This window comes from Alligator mississippiensis, chromosome 2 (assembly GCF_030867095.1).
Source record: "Alligator mississippiensis isolate rAllMis1 chromosome 2, rAllMis1, whole genome shotgun sequence".
NCBI lineage: Eukaryota > Metazoa > Chordata > Crocodylia > Alligatoridae > Alligator > Alligator mississippiensis.
Genome location: NC_081825.1, coordinates 97240210 through 97257801, shown reverse-complemented (window position 1 = coordinate 97257801; position 17592 = coordinate 97240210). Strand labels below are relative to the sequence as shown.

Sequence of the window (17592 nt, the reverse complement as noted above, 5' to 3'; positions counted from 1 at the left end):
TGCCTGCCCAGCAGGTGGCAATGGCATTGCATGGCTGAGCTCCTGGGGCAAGACAGCAGAGCACAGAGCCCCATCCTGCAGCAGGCAGCCCGCCTCTGCCCTGTGAGGGGCACATGCCCCCATGCCTCCCCCAGGGGTGTGTACTTCTGTGGGGGGCTGTGCCCCTCCGCCGCACCTCTAGACAGCCCACCTTGGCCCCGAGGTCCCATTCACCCCTGCCCCTGCTCCTGCCTCGCTCCCTCTCTCACCATGAGGCCTTTGATCTGCCCCCCGCAAATGCCTTTTCCCTCTCCCCCCCGCCCCTTTCTATCCACATACCAGCTGGGGGCTGTCTGTGTCTCTGTGTCTGCTCCTCACTCCCAATCCAGAGCCCGCCCAGTCCTGCTGCTGCTTCTCACTTGACCCATAGTATACCCCACATCCTACCAGTGTGTGCAGGGATCCTCCTCTCCTGGCTCTAACCCCCCTCCCCCTACACACACACCCAGTCCCCAACACCTTCACAAATAATGCCCCCACACACACTTAAAATAGCATCGCATGATTTAAGTGCCAATCTCTTGATTTTTTTATGTGTCTCATGATTTTTGGCATGGTAGGGTTGGCAATACTGCTCCATTCAAAATTTTTTAGGTGTCCGCAAATGAAAAAAGGTTGAAAACCACTGCTCTGTAAAATAGCATGCCACAGAAAAGCAGGGGAAACAATGTTATTTCCAATCCCCTGCCACTGTAGTTGGTTAATCTGTGATCAGAAGAAACCTAGAGAAAGGACTACAGAAGAAGACAAAATAGCCTTAAAAGTCCTTTCCAAATCTGACCTAACCTAGAGGAAAAAGTTCTTCCTGCCTCCAAACCTGCTGATCAGTATTGAGCCTTGAATGGAAGAGCACAATCAGATTAAATTTGCGTTTTACTAAATATTTTGGATTATTGGATTTATTTGGATTCCTCTATGCTTTTCTAACAATTTGTATGCAAACAAACAAAACCAGAAATATACCACAATACACTTCCTCCTCCTATCTCAGTTCTCCCCTCAAAAGAAAAGATCTCCTAACAAACCTCAAGAAGAGTCAGGATAGTTTGACTACACATGTCTAGTGCAGAGGAACATGGGTTTTTAAAATGCTTTTCTAATTTCCTCTTGCATCATTTCTCTTTTTTGCCTGGAGTTTTGAGCTTATTAGGAAAGTGAGGATTTCCCCAATTTGAGAGAAAAAGTGGTTTACTAATCTAAATGTGAATTTAGGAAACATGTATTGATGCCTACATGTGAATATTTTAAATACAAGGACTAATCAAGCCCCTCTTGTATCACTTTCCAGGATCATGGCAGCTAATTAGTTCCAGCTCTTAGTGGTCTGGTTTGGGAGAAAGAGGCAAGCATTCTGGTTAGCAGTCAGGAAGCTGCAGATGGGACCACGACAAAAATGGCTGCAGCTACCAGAGTTTTTGTGGTGTACCTTTACTGTCTTAACAAACAGGAGCAAAAGACCAATATTTGAATAGCTATCGATTTCCATTCCAAAAAATCCTTGTTGTCATCAATACCAGGCCAGTAAAATCATGTTTACATCCTCCTAGCAAACTGTGTTAAAATACAGTGTAATAACAGTGCTTAGCATTATGTATCTTCTCGCCACTGGAAATTAAAAAATAGTAGTCAGTTTGTGTTAGAATGACAGTCAACTCAGCTGAAATTTCTCTAAAATTTCTCTAGCTATAGGCAATTCAGCATGTCTACCCTGGTTCTAAGAAGACAATTCCTTGATGCAAGTCTTTTTGAAAATTTAAGAGGAGAAATTAGGTTTGAAGTACTTACATTTCCCTGGTTTTGCTGGGATTCGAATAACAGTAGGCTTCCGGGCTACGGCTGGTTGCACTGTCTGTTCCTTTGCAGGCTCATTTTTGCAGGGCAACTGAAAGGGATCTAATGAAAAAAAAACACAACTTAGTAAGTCTTTGTTAAATACAAGCCTCAACAGACACCACATTCATTATTAAAGACATGTATATTTCATGCCCAAGAGAAATCAACAAAATCTAAGTATCCAGTAAAAGCAAATACAGAGCTAATGAAAAGTGAGCACTCAGCTCTTTGTGAATAATGTATTTTTCGTGCATCTGTTCTGACAAATTATTCAAAGCTAAGTAAACTTAAACCATGTTTCAGATGCCTCCCAGGATTATCTAAGTTACTAAGCAAGAGCAAGTGCACCACTGAATAACAGGGGTTTGAAGAAAACAGTATTGCTTTAGGGAAACATGTTTCCAGAGCAGTTGCTCTAGTATGCACACAAAGTTATGAATACATGTAAGAGAGAAAAAGAGTTTTGTTCTACAAAACCTTGGAAAAACTAAATCAGTACCACAGCAGATGAAAGAACTACAGAAAACATGAATGCATTTTAACTGTTAGGCTTACAAAATGTTTTTGGTGCCCTCTGTCATTTCTTTAATTCACCGTCTAATTCAAACTTTGAGGATTGTTAGATCATCATCCTATGAGTTAGTTTTGTGGTTAAGACACAGAATTAACAGCCCTATGTAGATTCTAGCTCCATCTATCTCTCATATGTTTTTGTCCAAGCCTAGGGAAAACATTTAACATTACTATCCATGCGTAAAATTAAGGTAGTATTTTGCCACACTTCTGAGAAATTAAAGGCTTTAATAAATTAATGTACATGACAGGTTCAGATACCACTAAGAAAGCAGATACAGCAATACACTGACACAAATAAAACAGACATCTACTTACTCTCATTACCTTTGTTCGGAGAAGCAGAATTCATTTTGCATCATTCTCTACTACCATCAACTAGAATTTTTTTTTTTTACTTTTCTGGTACCCATCCCAATGCATTGAGATGCCTACACTTACTGTACCATAAATGAATAAGATGGAAATCAGAGAGTGTTCTGGCCATGACACCTATCCGCTGTTCATGCAACAGTGCATGCAAATGAACATTGATCTCAGGCAGCCATTTGAGATGTGTGGTTTAATGGTACATTATCTGGTATCAAACGTACTGAAGGGTCCCTTTAAATTCTCCAGTTTCATCTTATCACTGAAGGCAGGAAATGGCAAAACAAAACTAAGAGAAATCCACACTGCCCAAATAGGATGTCTAAAATAATTTAAATTAAATTCTTATAATTTACTTTATTAAAGAGATAATATGAGGGCTGCCTGCCTTTTAAACAATACAACCTGAGGCAGTTCACCAAGAAACTTTAAATATTTGCTGTTTTGAGATTAAAATGAAGATTCCAAAAATGGAAAATGTTGGGCTTTCCTAGGAACAGTCTAAATAAAAATGACTGGTTTTAATTTTAAAACTCTGACATTTCTATTATAGCTCTATTGAACTATTTTTGTATATGGGCATTTTGTTGGCAGACGCCAAGAAGGAATTTCCAAAGCTACATACATATGCAAACTCAGTCTTGTAAAGGTATATGTATAGTGAGATCAGTCTTTCAGTTATCTCACTATCAGGCTGATCTCACTATACATGTGTGTTTACCCCAGGACTGATGCACTTAGAAACCACTACCAAAAAAAGGAGGTTGCAAAGGCTCAGCCATGTCAGCAGAATAGGAGGAGACCATATCCCCCAAAATATTCTGTATAGCGAGATTCGAGATAGCTCTAGAAAGCTAGGTTGCCCTTTATGGCAATACCATGACATGTGCAAAAATGATATTAAGTCATTCAACATCAACAAAGAAAGCTGGGAGGAGCGTGCAGAATCCCATCCAATCTGGAGGGAACATCTGGCACTGGGTGCAGCTCAATATGAAGTGGCTTTGATCCAGAGGATGGAAACAAACTAAGAAAGAAGGAAGCAGCATGCTGTAAACTTGGGTTCCAACTTAGACAACACATGGATCTGTGAAACTTGTAACAAGCTGTGTCACTCTCGGATTTCTCAGGCACCTGACCAGACCTCTTACATGTATAGCATGATCTAGAGGATTGACGACTGCCCATAGTGAAATCAAATGGGACGGCTGAAAATGTGCCAGGCACATGCCTATACTTCTAATGCAAAGTTCTTTGGGGATCTGTCTACATGGCACATGGTACTCTGGTACAGCTGCACTATCATGACCCTCTACCTGAAGATTTTATTTTATTTCTTAGCAGAGATATACTGGCCCACATGGAGCTCTGTGAGGAAGCGGCTATACTTCTGGCATCTGAGCTAGTTGGGTACCTTTGTATGGCACTACATTCTGAAATTACAATAGTTTCTTATTTTTCTCTTGCCACTCCTTCTACCAATACTCAATGCTGTTCAAAGTTATTGCTCTACACGGATAATTCCTGAGAAAGGCCATTATCAAATCTTCATCTGCACAGCACTCATCATGAGGCTATGAAAAACATTTCTGAGAACCTTAGTTTTCCACTCATTATCTTTTGCTCAATTATACAGTTGCCACCTCATAATTAGTTTAAACCTCATTACCTTGTTTGTGTCATTCCTTTCCCAAGTGTTGTGTTAGTAGCAGAAATTGGCTGGGTAAACTACTATGCTGCCTTGTGTAATGGGACTGACAGTGTATGAATTTTTTATGTTGTTTAACAACAATTGGGCATGGTTCGAGCATGATTCATGAAAGTGTGAACAGAGAATTGCTAATACACTCACTTAGGGCTTCTCAACACCAGTAAATTAATCTGCAAGGCACCCTTCACAACACTAATATCAATGGATTTCTATCATTTTTCTTTCATAATCTTTTCATACAATTTCCACTGCTCACATTTTCTTGAGCCTGGCTTTTCCATGTCTGCTAATAAAACAATTTTATAGCTTCCCTTTGCTAGCATATTTTGTTGTGTATATTCTTCAAGTATGCAATGAGGTAGGATGCATCCAAGGAGCCTATATATTTCCTTTTACTTCTACTGGTTCAGGGGAAAGAGAGATTTTTCACCTATACCACCTTCATTCAACACTAAAGACAATAGGGTGACACAGCAAAGGAAGGAGGCTGCTACTTTTCTGAAGGTGTAATTGTTAGTACATAATGAAGAGGCAGTATAATGCAATCCATTGCTAGTCCCTCTGCTACCAATACACGTCCCCAACAGGGCTCTAGATGCTGGAATTCAGCTGCGGGCCCTGCTCTGACAGCACCTATACACGTGCTCCAACGCGTTCCAATCAGAACGCTCCAGTGTGCTGCAGCATCTCATGTATTCAGCAACCCCACATTTCAAAATGATGGTGGGGGCTTTAGTTAAAGCACCTCCACTGACATTTTGAAACGCAGGACAAGAAATACACGAAATGCTGCGAGTATTTTAATTTGAATGGCTCCCGAGAATCACTCTAATTAAAATGCGCCCCCTCCACCCCTCAGCATGTGTAAAAATGCCCTGAATTTCCAGCCACACCAGGAACCCTGCAGGTCAGATGATATGTTCTTTACGCAAAAAAAAAGAAAAAGATAATGGCAGTTTTTTCAGATAGAGTGAAGAGGCAGGGGGGCTCTGAACAGACAGGGAACAGAGAACAGGAAAAGGCAAGTGAAACCACTTTAGCCTGTGTAGAACTGTGCCTATCCAACACTCGGATGACAGACATTAACCACCTCCCCTCCCCACAAAACCAACCAAAAAAAACCCAACAGAAATATGGTTGGGGGTTCAAGAACCAGACCACAATGGAAACAATACTGAACAAAAGTTAGCTTGGTGCTCCATGGTATAATGTTGCTGAAAATACTTTGCTATCCCAACATATACAGTTTTTAACACAATACATTTTGCAAACCTCTGACATGAAAATTCCTACCTAACGCTCGCTTTCCCTGCAATAGTTAAAGGACAATAAGAATGGTAGGATCTAAATCTGTTTGGCAAGTCAGGATTTCAGGAGCTTGCGCAGGGGTCTGTAACCTGCATAGAGCCTGAAGCATAGCTTAAAGCAGAGGTGTTAAAATCCTTTGGCTCCCCCACCAGATCCAAATCTCAGGGCTCAACCTTGGCCAGGTCTAGACCCACTTCCAGTGGCGGGATGAGCAACAGGGGCAAAACCACTGCAGGTGCCAGAGCTATGGAGATTAACACACCCATTGCTTGCCCTCTGTCAATGATAAACATCCCCAATGTGGGGACGGGAAGGGGATGATACACATTCCATATACTGGAATATGGCTGTGCGTCCTGTCCCTGAATTCCCATTTTTTCCAAGAGCCATACAGGCCAGATGATATAGCCAGATCTGGTTTGTAGGCTATATCTTTGACACCCACTGGCTTAATGAATTCTTCATGAATTTCTTCTTTAAATTGTTCTTTAATTTCTCAGCATTCCAGCATTTTTGGAAGAATAGATTTAGCCAGCTGATGAACCATTGCACACCCCTGGAAGAAGGGGTCACTAGTTTTGCAGCCATGAAGTAGTTTTGTTGTCTCTGGGTATATCTACACAGTGCAAATAAATGTATATACAGCGCAGTGCAGCGCAGCACAGCGCAGTGCCAGGCAAAGATCTTACCTAAGGTCCAGGAACAAGCCTAATGGTGTTACCAACAAAACTACACTGCTTCCTGCTCCAGAACTAAATTTGAGCTGGCTCAATAATCTCTCCACTGCACTGTATTGCACCATGTAAACATAAACTTTGAGTCCTATAAAGGAGAATTTCTTCCTCCCCTACTTCCACAGAAACTTTCAGTGGCTAGCCCTGTGACAGATTTAAGCAGATGAGACTTGAGTGCCTGATGAAAGGCTTTGTTGATTCACTCCTTTATGAAACTGCAGGATGTGGCTGGAGATTCAATACTCATTAAACTATGTTCTTCTGACGTTAGGCCTGGAGAGAACTTGCTAGAAACACTTATAAAAATTCTGGATCTTTTATTACATATATATACATCACAGACCATATGTTTTTAAGTAACTTGGGAATATTCAAATGCTAACATTAGCAAATCTTCTGAATTAGATTTTCCTTTGAGCAAAGAACTGAAACCATGTCATACATGGTTGCTGCTATGTATTTCACAAGGAGAGAAGAGTCCTTGATTTCATGAAAAAAAAATTGTAGTCTCTCTTAGTTTTCCCTGGAGACAAAACTGAGAAACTAGTAAGATATGGAATGCAGCAGACACTCGCTTCTTTAAAATGGTAATACTGATGGGATGAAGCTAATGAAATGAAGTTCTCTCCTAACAGGCAAACAAGAGACTACCCTAAATCTACAAATTGAATAAATTCTTTTTTTCTTGTCATTTGGATAAACTGAAGGCGACTGTATCTGGAATATAGTAAGCAGTGAGTAGGCAGGCATTTTTATAAAGGTGTGAATCTAACTGTCCAAACAGGAAGTTTAAAACAATGTAGCCTTCCTATGTAAAATTATCTGAAGGTTTCTATTTAAACCCAACCTTTCTGCCCTGTGGAACAGATGGACTGTTCCCAGTCCATCTGTGGGCTGGATTCAGCCAGTGGGCTGGATTCAGATGTGGCCCAGCCCCGATCTGACCATGTGGTGGTAGGGGGAAAGAGGGGAGGGGGAAGGGGCATGGGCATACCAAATGCTGTATGAGGTGGGGATTGGGTATCAATTCAGCTGTGCGGGGGGAGAGGCCACAGTCCAGTCTGGATCTGGCCTCACGGACTTTGCAAATTTGTCAGCAGGGGATATGTGGCAGTATTAATTCCCACTGCTCCCCCACCACCAAATTTCCCAAACTGTGGGGAGCTCTGCAGACCAGATGCCATGGGTTTGGGTTTGAGCACCCTCACTTTAAATAATAAACTAACTTACTTTGCATTCATGAACAAAACTTGCATAAGACTCCTCAATAATTCACAAACCTTTCAAGACTAGGGGCATGTGTCCTTGCCTGACCAGGCAGTGCCAACACTGGTGTGACAGAAATAACAACAGTAACAGCCTGTTCTGGTCTTGGAACTTCAGTGGGGCCTGGAGTCTACAACTCGTTTCCATAACAAATTGGTTAGAGGCATTACTGATCTGGAAGATGACTAAAACTTCCAAGTATCCAATACTTGCGAAGACTCCCTGGACACTGTTGGAAATATATATTAAAAGGCCTGAATGCTGCAAACTTTTATTAAAGGAGTTTCTCTTAGATGCCTAGACATTTTGACTGGTTGACTTGATCTCAAGTCTTCTTGTTATGTGAACAAAAACCTCGGGGGTACCTTTGGGGTAGACTTAAGACTCCAGAGAACTGGGTCATATTAAAGGCTCTGATAGAACCTGCACAAGACCTGATTTTCAAAGAGGTCTGAGCATCCAATGCTCCCAACTGAACCCCACTGGCATTGGAGGTGTCAGGCATTCTCAAAAGTCAGAGCTGAATCTCTCTGTACCTCGATCCTCCATTGCAAAATGGGAATTATTTTTCTCTACAGAAAGATCATGTCATTGATAGCTGAACTAGTTTTTAAGCAAGCTAGTTGAATTTTTTTGTGGAACCAGAGTGTTTCATCAAGTGGTGTATTTTGCTTAACTCACTTTCTGTCTGTAAAACTGTTCCCTGTGTTACATTTGCAGCGCCTTTAGCCAAAGCAGCAGTGTAGCCCTAATTGTAACACCGATAATTGAACTCGCAGACAAACAGATTCCAGTTGCATTTCAAAAGTATTAAAATTTCTGCACATTAAAATCTTCTATTTAAAATTGGACTTTTACAAACAAGTGGTTAGTGCTGCATCTCAAACACTGCTCAGAAGACTGTTCTAGGGTTGTCATAGCAACAAGTGGAGCCCTGTCATTTTGCTATGTCATTATTCATAATAAATCCAAAGGTCTGGGAAATTGGGAGCAAGATTACAGCTGCTTTTCCTGCCCTTACAAAGCATTTCACTGTGGATTCATCTTGCAAATCCAAAGAGGCTCCTATGGAAACATGGAGAATACCTAATATCAGTGCAATATGTCACCAGATTTTATTTTATTTTTTAACAAGTAGGCAGGTTTTCTGTGGATCTTTTGTCAAGACAGTGCTGGAAATAACACCATGTATTACCAGACACAAATAGAAGAAATAGGAAATGAGCTTGTGATCCTGACTGCAAAACAGCTTGGAAAATGTATTGCTTTCTTTGGAGGTAATCCTTATTTGCACTGGTGTCAAGCACGAACACAGTCAGATCCTTTTCTCTTTAGCAGATGAGGATGGGGTGAGCAAAGAAGCCTTCTTGCTGTGTTAATAAAATCATTCCAGCTACTTCTGGGAGGAGTCTGACAACTATTCATCTGTTAAATTAAATTTTGGATCATGCAACTAAATGTTAACCATAAAAAACTGAAATATGTTATCTTTACCTATGAAAAGGAACAGTTTAGCTATCAAAAAGATAAACAGGGTAGTGCTCTTTCTGTTATCCAGGCGAGTACTGTTTCCTCTAGCAACACTCAGTGGGATCACAGGATTTTGGTTCAAATGTGAGATTTAATATTTATTTAACCTTTCTAAACAGCTGGGGAACTCTGTAGCATGTATGTGTAGCTAAGATTTTATTTGCCTTGTTATGTATTTTTAAATATAAGAATTTTGCCTCTTTGTGAGGGCACCTCTAATTTGTCTATCTTTGTTCTTTTGTTCATCTGAAAAAAAATCAATGTTGTCTTTTTTGTTTTATCTGCTTTGGAGTTCTATTTCTGAGACCTTCATGTGCACAGTGGCTACTCTGTATTGTAGTGAAAGCCCCTCTGGGCAAACACGAATGGACACAGCTCCATTCATAGTCTGTCATCACCAGTCCTAATTTTCCTGGAAGGTACTAGGAAGTATTTCCTGAGTCATTCAAGATTCTCTTTCTCCAAGGCACAAAACTTTTCCTGCAGGGAAGGACTCCTATCTATGCTATTTTGCAACATATTCCATTGCAAACAGAATCAGCCCTTAAAAAGTAGTCTGTTAGCAAATGCATCAAAGCAGTTCCCAAAATACATTATGTATGTTGTCATTCTCAGCAGTATTGAACTATAACTTGCAAGAACCTTCCACAGTTTCTTTCCTAAATCTGCCCTCAAGTTACTGCCTCAGTAAAGAGAAAGAAAGAGGTAGTAAATAAAAAACTTGATCTAATTATTCAGCACACAAATTATAATGAAAGCACAGGCCCTCACAGCAATTAATAAATATAGATTTAATACGACAGCAATGCACTATTTATGTATCTGTTTTCAGAGAGCTGCAGTGCCTAATAAGTAAAGCTAAACAGCTAAAAAATGTATAGCCTTTCTTTCTCGTTCTCTGTCAATATATTTCCCATCTCTTATGTTTTTAGAAATAGATCTCATACACCATGGGCCTTTCCATCCTATTGCTTTTAAGAAGAATCCTCCCCACAGTTTACAATGGAGAATTCTGCTTGAAAATGATTGTATTATAAGGCCCACTGACAGATTGCTACCAGAACATGCTGATGAGAAGAAACCTGAGTTTGCAAGACTTCAACGGGAATCACAAATCCATCTCTTGAGGTACTTAGGCATATGGGCTGCTTACAGATGTAAAAAAAAAAAAAAAAAAAAGAAAAAAAGGTGCTTTACTTTAAACTCCACGCGCCCCTGCACCAAGCTCAGCAGATGCCCAGAAGAGGCATCATGTTAGTTGGACCTGACTCACCCAACGTCTTTATAGATTGGGCATTGTAGTGGTGCATTTTTATCTAATAGCCAATTGAATCGACTATTAGATAAAAGCGCCAAAAAGCCCATCTGATCTATGACGCAGCTCCACAGCATCTGTAAATTAACATGGTGCTTCTTCCGGTAAAGCACTTTTTCCTTCCCCCTCCCCATGTTTGTCAGCACCTATGGAGGTGCCTGAATACCTTTACAAAATTGGGTGGGAGTGTTGTTGAAGCTGTGATGGTCCAGAAAATGTGTGAGAGGCAAGGGCTTTTTTGTGGTATCTTTTATTAGACAACTGTATAGTTGGCAGAACTGCTGGATAAGCTTTTGGGCATAAAGTGCCCTTCTTCAGCTTAATATTCTTCCTCCATAGTACAGTATTTTTTCTGCAGGGAAGGACTACTATCTATGCTATTTTGCAGCACATTCCATTGCATAGGCCTAAGGGCACTTTTTGCCTCAAAACTTGCCCAACATCTCTCCCAACTATACAGCTGGTTCAGTAAAAGACATCACAAAAAAGCCTCTCCTTTAAAAAAACTGGACACAAGTCCTTAATTGACTCATACACTCTAGTAGTTTTTAAGTGAAAATAGTAATTTCACATGGATGTATTAATTAAGAAACTTATAGCTGTATAAACAACAGACACTATGTATGAAAAACAGCAAATGAGTAATAGCAAATGGGACACAGAATTTGAGTCTGTTTGGTCCCAATCTATGAAACCACAATGGACACTGCTGCTTCTCTATTTGACATAATGAAAAATAAATACCTGTGTGTACACTATTGCCCAGGAGCAATGTACTATGAACCACAGGTGCCCAAACGCCAGGCCTAGATAGATTAGATAGCAAATGCCAAGATGTCTCCAGTGCCCAGGAGGGACTGTGATACATTCTAAAAGGGGTAGTTAGAATATATATATTTTTTGTATAATTTTTATTTTTCAAGCTATTAAGTTATAAATCCAGCTGGCATGTTCTCAGAATAACACAGCCTGGAAACCTTACTGGTCAGCTATTTGGGTCTCCAAGTCTAGGTAATTTCACGGGAAGCTTAACATAAGAGGAACGATAGAATTCTACACACACCAATTTGCTGCTATGAATACACAATGCAGGATTACATGTACCTAAATTATAATTTTTTTAATGTTCTTTCCTTATAAATTATGCTTACCTGCAGCTGCTTCAGAACTGATACATTCTTTACCTGCACTAACTGAACTAGGAGGCAAAACATCATCATCAAAACTAATTAGATCTCCTTCCTCATCCGGTTTACTTTGCAAAGTAGGTGCTGGGACACTGGTTGCAGACAACTCTCCCACAGACTGAAAGGCTTTTGCTTGGGTATGTACAGAGAGTCTGGGAACAGCAGAAACTGGTTTTAGTAAGGCTGAAGAAGAGTCAGGATTTTCTAAATAAAGTGACTTTTTAGGAACAAGCGGCCTTGGAGCAGGAACTGGGAATTTCTTCTGTCCATCATTCTCTGAAGCTGACCCAGTCCTTACATGAAGCAAATCATTACTAGTACTCGTTACAAGGCTGGGCTTTGGTTTCTTTGGCAATTCAGGTTTGGTTACGACACTGCTCCCACTTTCTTGAGGCTGAGGGTGCAGCTCCCTGGAGACAGGTTTTGGTTTCCTTTCAGTCCATGAATCCCACTCTCCTGAAACCCTGTTTGCCCCTGGCTTTGGAGCCACTACTGGCTTCTTTGCAGTTACTGTAGGTCTCTGGGGAAAACACCTTGGGGCAATTTCTGGCTTTTTGGATAATCCTGAGGTATCAGTATTTGTTTGGGATTCAAAAACTTTGATTCTTGAAACAATACTATTTTGGTTTCTTTCTGCATTCATGCTGTCCACCACCACGTGATTGTTCAAGCTATCATCCAAGAGAGACAGTTGCTGATTTGGGGAGACCTCCCTTTCAGCTGTAGGTTTGCTCTCTCCTTTCCGATTGTCTTGTGCTTCACCTTGAGTAGCTTTGACTATAGGTTTGAGATTGCCTTTAGATCTTGGTTTTGGCACTGGACGTATCACAATAGTTGGATTTTTTTGGCAATTCTGTTCTTCAGATGCTTCAAGGACAATTAGAGGAGTCTCATTTTCTGAAGGACTACTATTCAAGAAAGATGAGGAAGGTCTGGGAGGCTTGAGAGGACTTTGCACTGCTGACAAAAGAAATAAAGTTTTCATGCTGTATTCTAATACATCTTAAAACACGCATTTAAGATACATAATTTGGCCTGGGTAACTATTCTGGCCGCAAGCCCCCTAAGTGGCTTCACTCAGAAATCTTTGTTGCTTGCATTACATTTGTGATTATTCCTTATAAATAGGACAAAAAAACCCTTCAAAAGGGAACTACTCACTTCTAAAATGCATGAACCTGAAAGTTATGAATCCAAAATTACTTTGTTAAGGTTTATTTCAACAGATGTAAAGAACCATCAGAAGTCAAAATACACACACACAGGTTTCCCTCGCCAACTGCTGGGGTTAGGTTCCTGAAAGTTCCTGTGGTTGTAAAACCATGGTTGGCAAAACAAAAGGCTTATGGGAAAAATGGCAGGTGGCACGCTGATGCGTGGCCACGGAAAACCATGGTTACTCAAAACTGTATACTGGGGTAGCCAAAATGGTATATAGAATATTAAGCATGGATACTCAAAACCATGGTTGGCGAGGGAAACCTGTATATGTATGTGTGTATATATCTATAGAGATATAGATGTATATATATCTCAAGATATAGATATATATTTATTTATGTATATATTTCACAAATCTGATGGTTTTTTAGCATGAAACAGAGAGGTTTTTGGCTAGAGCATGAAACAGTACTGTAAATTTCCAAATCCACAGTATATATTATTCAGTTGTGACCTATACCAACCCTGCTACATCAGGCTGATTTTGGACTTGTTTAACCATGGCAATTGCCCAGTACCACTGAATTGGACAAAGACTTGTAATGGTTTTGTGAAAGACACTGACAGATATAACACAGCCCAGCATACTATAAAGAACAACAAATTTTAGTTATGATTCAGTGTAATGTCAGGTCATCAGATTTTAGAAGTAACTATAACTTACAGCTAAACCTAGCCCCATAAATGAAATATTTTTATTTAATGTATTAACATTTACTATGGTGTTTGTACAACATCCTCAGAATATAATTTATGAAGTCTCTAACAACAAAACACTTACCTGGAGCACTTTCAGATTCACAGATAGTAAACAGGTTGTTTTTAACATTACTGTTTGACAAATGACTGATTATTTCCTCTGGAAAGTCAGTCTGTGTAGCAGAAGTAGTGGTAGGTCTAGAAGCAGCAGCATTATTATTATTTGTAGTATGAACTTGCACTTGGTTGATTTCTTTTATCACTTGCTCATAAGATGGTGGAAGCTACAAAACAGAGGAATAAAAATATTAACAAGCCCAAATACAAAGACTAAAGAAACTATTATGAATTTGAACGTTTTACATTAACACGTGCAAATTTAAAAAAACCCAAATCCCCCAAAACTATTTTTTTGTCTTTTTCATAGATGGTAACACATCAAGTTCAAGGGCACCATAAGGTATGGTATTTTTGATGCTTTCAACTGAGCATCTTTTAACTTTATAATAAAAATCAAATAAATGTCTTTCATACATATACCTATATCTGCTCACCTCAGCTGGAACAAGCTCACTTGTCCTCCACTGGGCTTGGCAGGTAGTAGGTGGGAATCCTAATCCCTGTGGCGTGATATGACTTCCACCTGGAAACCAGGAAGATGGCCTGAGGGGTTCTGCAGCAACTATCGTAATCTCAGGACGTCTGAAAGAGGTGGGGGCAATGGCTGAATAACAAGTTTTACAATGATGGCTTAAATATCCTCTGAAAGAACATTAAGTTTCCAAATAGTTAAAGCACAGACATGAAAGTCAAGACACCTGAGCTCCATTCATAATCCCTGCCCCTGCCCCCCCTGCCGGGCACCAAAAAGGTACTTACATAACTTCAAAATGACTCACTTCCTGGAATCATAGAAAAGTAGGGCTGGAAGGGACCCCAGGAGGTCATCTAGTCTAATTCCCTGCTTAAGGCAAGGTAATTCCTGCCTAAACCATCCCAGCCAAGCATTTGTCTATCCTGTTCTCAAAATATTCCAATGATAGAGATTCCACAACCTCACTGAATAGCCTGTTTCAATGTTTAACTACTCTCATTATGAGACGGTTCCTCCTGACATCCAGCCTAAATTTTCCTTGCTATAATTCAGAACTATTATTGTAGTCACAGGGAATAGTCTATCTCCATCCTCGTTATATATAACTTCAGGTATTTGAAGGGTGCTATTAAATGCACACTCACTCTTCTCTTCTCCAAACTAAATAATCCCAGGGTTTTTTAAGGTTTTTTTCCTCATAAATGTTTCCAAGACCTCATTTTAGTTGCTCTACACTGGATTCTTCCTAATTTCTCCACATCTTTCTTGAAGTAAGAGGCCCAAAACTGAACACAGTTCTCCAGGTAAGGCTTCACCAGTGCTGAACAGAGTGGGAGAATTACTTTCCTTCATTTTGCCAGTGACACTTCTATTAATACAGTCCTATACTGAATTTTTAAACAAGGCTCTTTTTGGAAACAAGAGCACGCTCTTGGCTCATATTCATCTTATGACCCCTAGTCCTTTTCTTCAGTAGTAGAGCCTAACCAGTCATTCCCCAATCTGTAATTGTGCTGCCCAAAGTGCAGCACTTTTCACTTGTCCTTACTGCATTTCATGTAATTGACTTCAGACCATTTCTCCAGCTTATCAAAGTCATTCTGAATCCTGACCCTGCCTTATAGAGCATCTGCAACTTTGCTTGGTGTCCTCTGCAAATTTTGTAAGTGTGCACTAAATCCCACCCTTGAAATCAGGCCTGTCCAATTTCTAAGCCCCTGAGGGGTTCACCAGCAGGGTTTGCACCAAGTGAGATATGAGGGCGCTTGTCCATGTGATGCCTCTCTTGTTTCTATGTTACACTTTTCCTGTGTCTATGTGACAGAAATCGCCATTAAGCTAGCTAAATTGCATCTGTGTATCCACATTATCAGCTGATTTTATCATTTTAGCTTTTTTTTTTTGTGGTACTTTAAACCACCACCTGCGTCACTGGGCTGCGCATTGCAAGGATTCTCACTCCCTCCCCTTCTGGCTTCACTGGGCACCCCCACAACTGCACCAGTCACTCCCCCCCAGTTGCTGTACTATATGGACATGATCCCCCCTTTCCTCCCCTAGGCAACCTAGACTCACCCTTAGCTCTGCCCCTGGGGTGGAGATAGGAAGGGGCAGCTGGAGAAGGGGAGGGAGAGTTGCTGCTGCAACTGGAGCAATGGGAGGAGCACTGGCTGAGTAAGCGTCTGCGGGCCACAATTTAACCCCTCATGGGCCGCATGCAGTTCCTGGGTTGCCAGTTGGACAGCCCCGATCCAAATCATTAATACATTTAAGCTTTCTGACTGTAGCATTCAGCCCACTATTTAGCAAGGCACTTAAGAGCTTAACTAAGCAAAGGAGTTGCTTTACTGACTTAAATGAGAGTATTCACGATCTTCAAGTTAGGATTCAGCTGAAGTACTTTACTAGATAAGGCTCTCTGTCCCTCAGTTTGTTCCTTCAGTGAAGTGGTAGAAAGTGCTTTGGGATCTTCTAAGAAAGCCATTATTAGATGCCATGTATTATTAACTACTTTGTAGAAATAATGGAAACAATAAAACAGATTTTAGAAAAAATGTTGTCTACTAGAAATCTAGATAGTAGACTAAACAGAGTTCATTCCAGGGTTATATATGCATAGTCTTTCAATCTCTTTAAGCCCGAAGTAAGAAAATATAAATGCAAAATTAGTTTAATGATGTCTGGATTCCTGTGTGTGTCACACTATTACAAGCAGAACTTGCAGAAAGCTGCAAGAAATTTTCTGTGAACATTAAGTCATTTTTTTAAATCAATTTGCTTCAGCTATGCTGCTTGTGTTCATTTGCTGAAAGCATTCATAGACTGTATTTGAAGTAACATGAATATTCACAGAAAGCTAATTTCAAGGCTTCACAGAAGAGTGCTCATGTTAGAAGTTTCTGTATAGCTATCCAATCAGGGAGCAGTAGACGCCAAAAGATTCATGTGATCATTCACAACTAACCACAGTATAAATAACACTAATAAAAGCTTCAGAATATAAACAGGTTCCCTAACAAGAGGGATGTGTTCCAATCCACCAGTGCTCAGATACAGAATTGCACACTGGGTATCAGTTTTCAGGCTGCAATCTATGGAACATCAGTGACTGTTCTGTTTAATAGGTATTAACAGGTCCGGCATGCATTAATTTCTCTAGTCCCTTTTTTGAACCAACTTTACTATCTGACTCTACAACCTCCTGAGGCAATGAGTTCCACGAGTTAACTATGGGTTCCATAAAAAAGTAATTTATCTTGGTAGTTTAAAAAATGTTTCCTACGAATTTCAGTGGCTACCCGCTACTTCCAGTATTCTGGCACTTTGTCTACACCAGGGGTGGGCAAAATACAGCCCATGGGCTGGATCTGGCCCACCAACCACTTTCACCTGGCCTATGGGGGCCCCCCCAATAAAGTGTAGCCCCAAAAACGTACCCTATTGCCTTGCTCCCACCCTCGTGGGCAGAAGGGCCCAACCGGCCAGTGTGAAACTTGTGTGTGGGGCTGCTGCCGCCACAGCCCCCAGGACCTGTTTGCTTCCCCAGTCTCCTGCTAGCTCTGGGCAGTAGGTAAGGAAGCAGTGGGGGTGGGACTGTAGCTGGGAGGAAGCCTGGAGTATGGGACTGGAGCTGGCAACAGAGTGGAGACTGTGCCTAGGGGGACAGGGGGCGGTGGCAGTGCAGAGCTGGGGTGGGCAGCATGTGGGTGTGA

The 17592-nt window shown here is 40.8% G+C and overlaps 1 protein-coding gene across 8 annotated transcripts in view; it reads right to left on the bottom strand.

Moving 5' to 3' along the window:
• SH3D19 (SH3 domain containing 19) overlaps positions 1–17592 on the bottom strand; it is a 141520-nt gene that overhangs the window by 33999 nt on the left and 89929 nt on the right. For 7 of the 8 annotated variants that reach the window (XM_059721989.1, XM_059721987.1, XM_059721990.1 and 4 more), the window contains 4 exons: positions 14340–14487; positions 13868–14069; positions 11830–12825; positions 1825–1932 (listed from right to left, as the gene is read on the bottom strand). In XM_059721989.1, coding sequence (XP_059577972.1) covers positions 1825–1932; positions 11830–12825; positions 13868–14069; positions 14340–14487 — 1454 coding nt within the window. The remainder of the gene's footprint in view (positions 1–1824; positions 1933–11829; positions 12826–13867; positions 14070–14339; positions 14488–17592) is intronic. The other variant, XM_059721988.1, reaches the window with a different exon arrangement.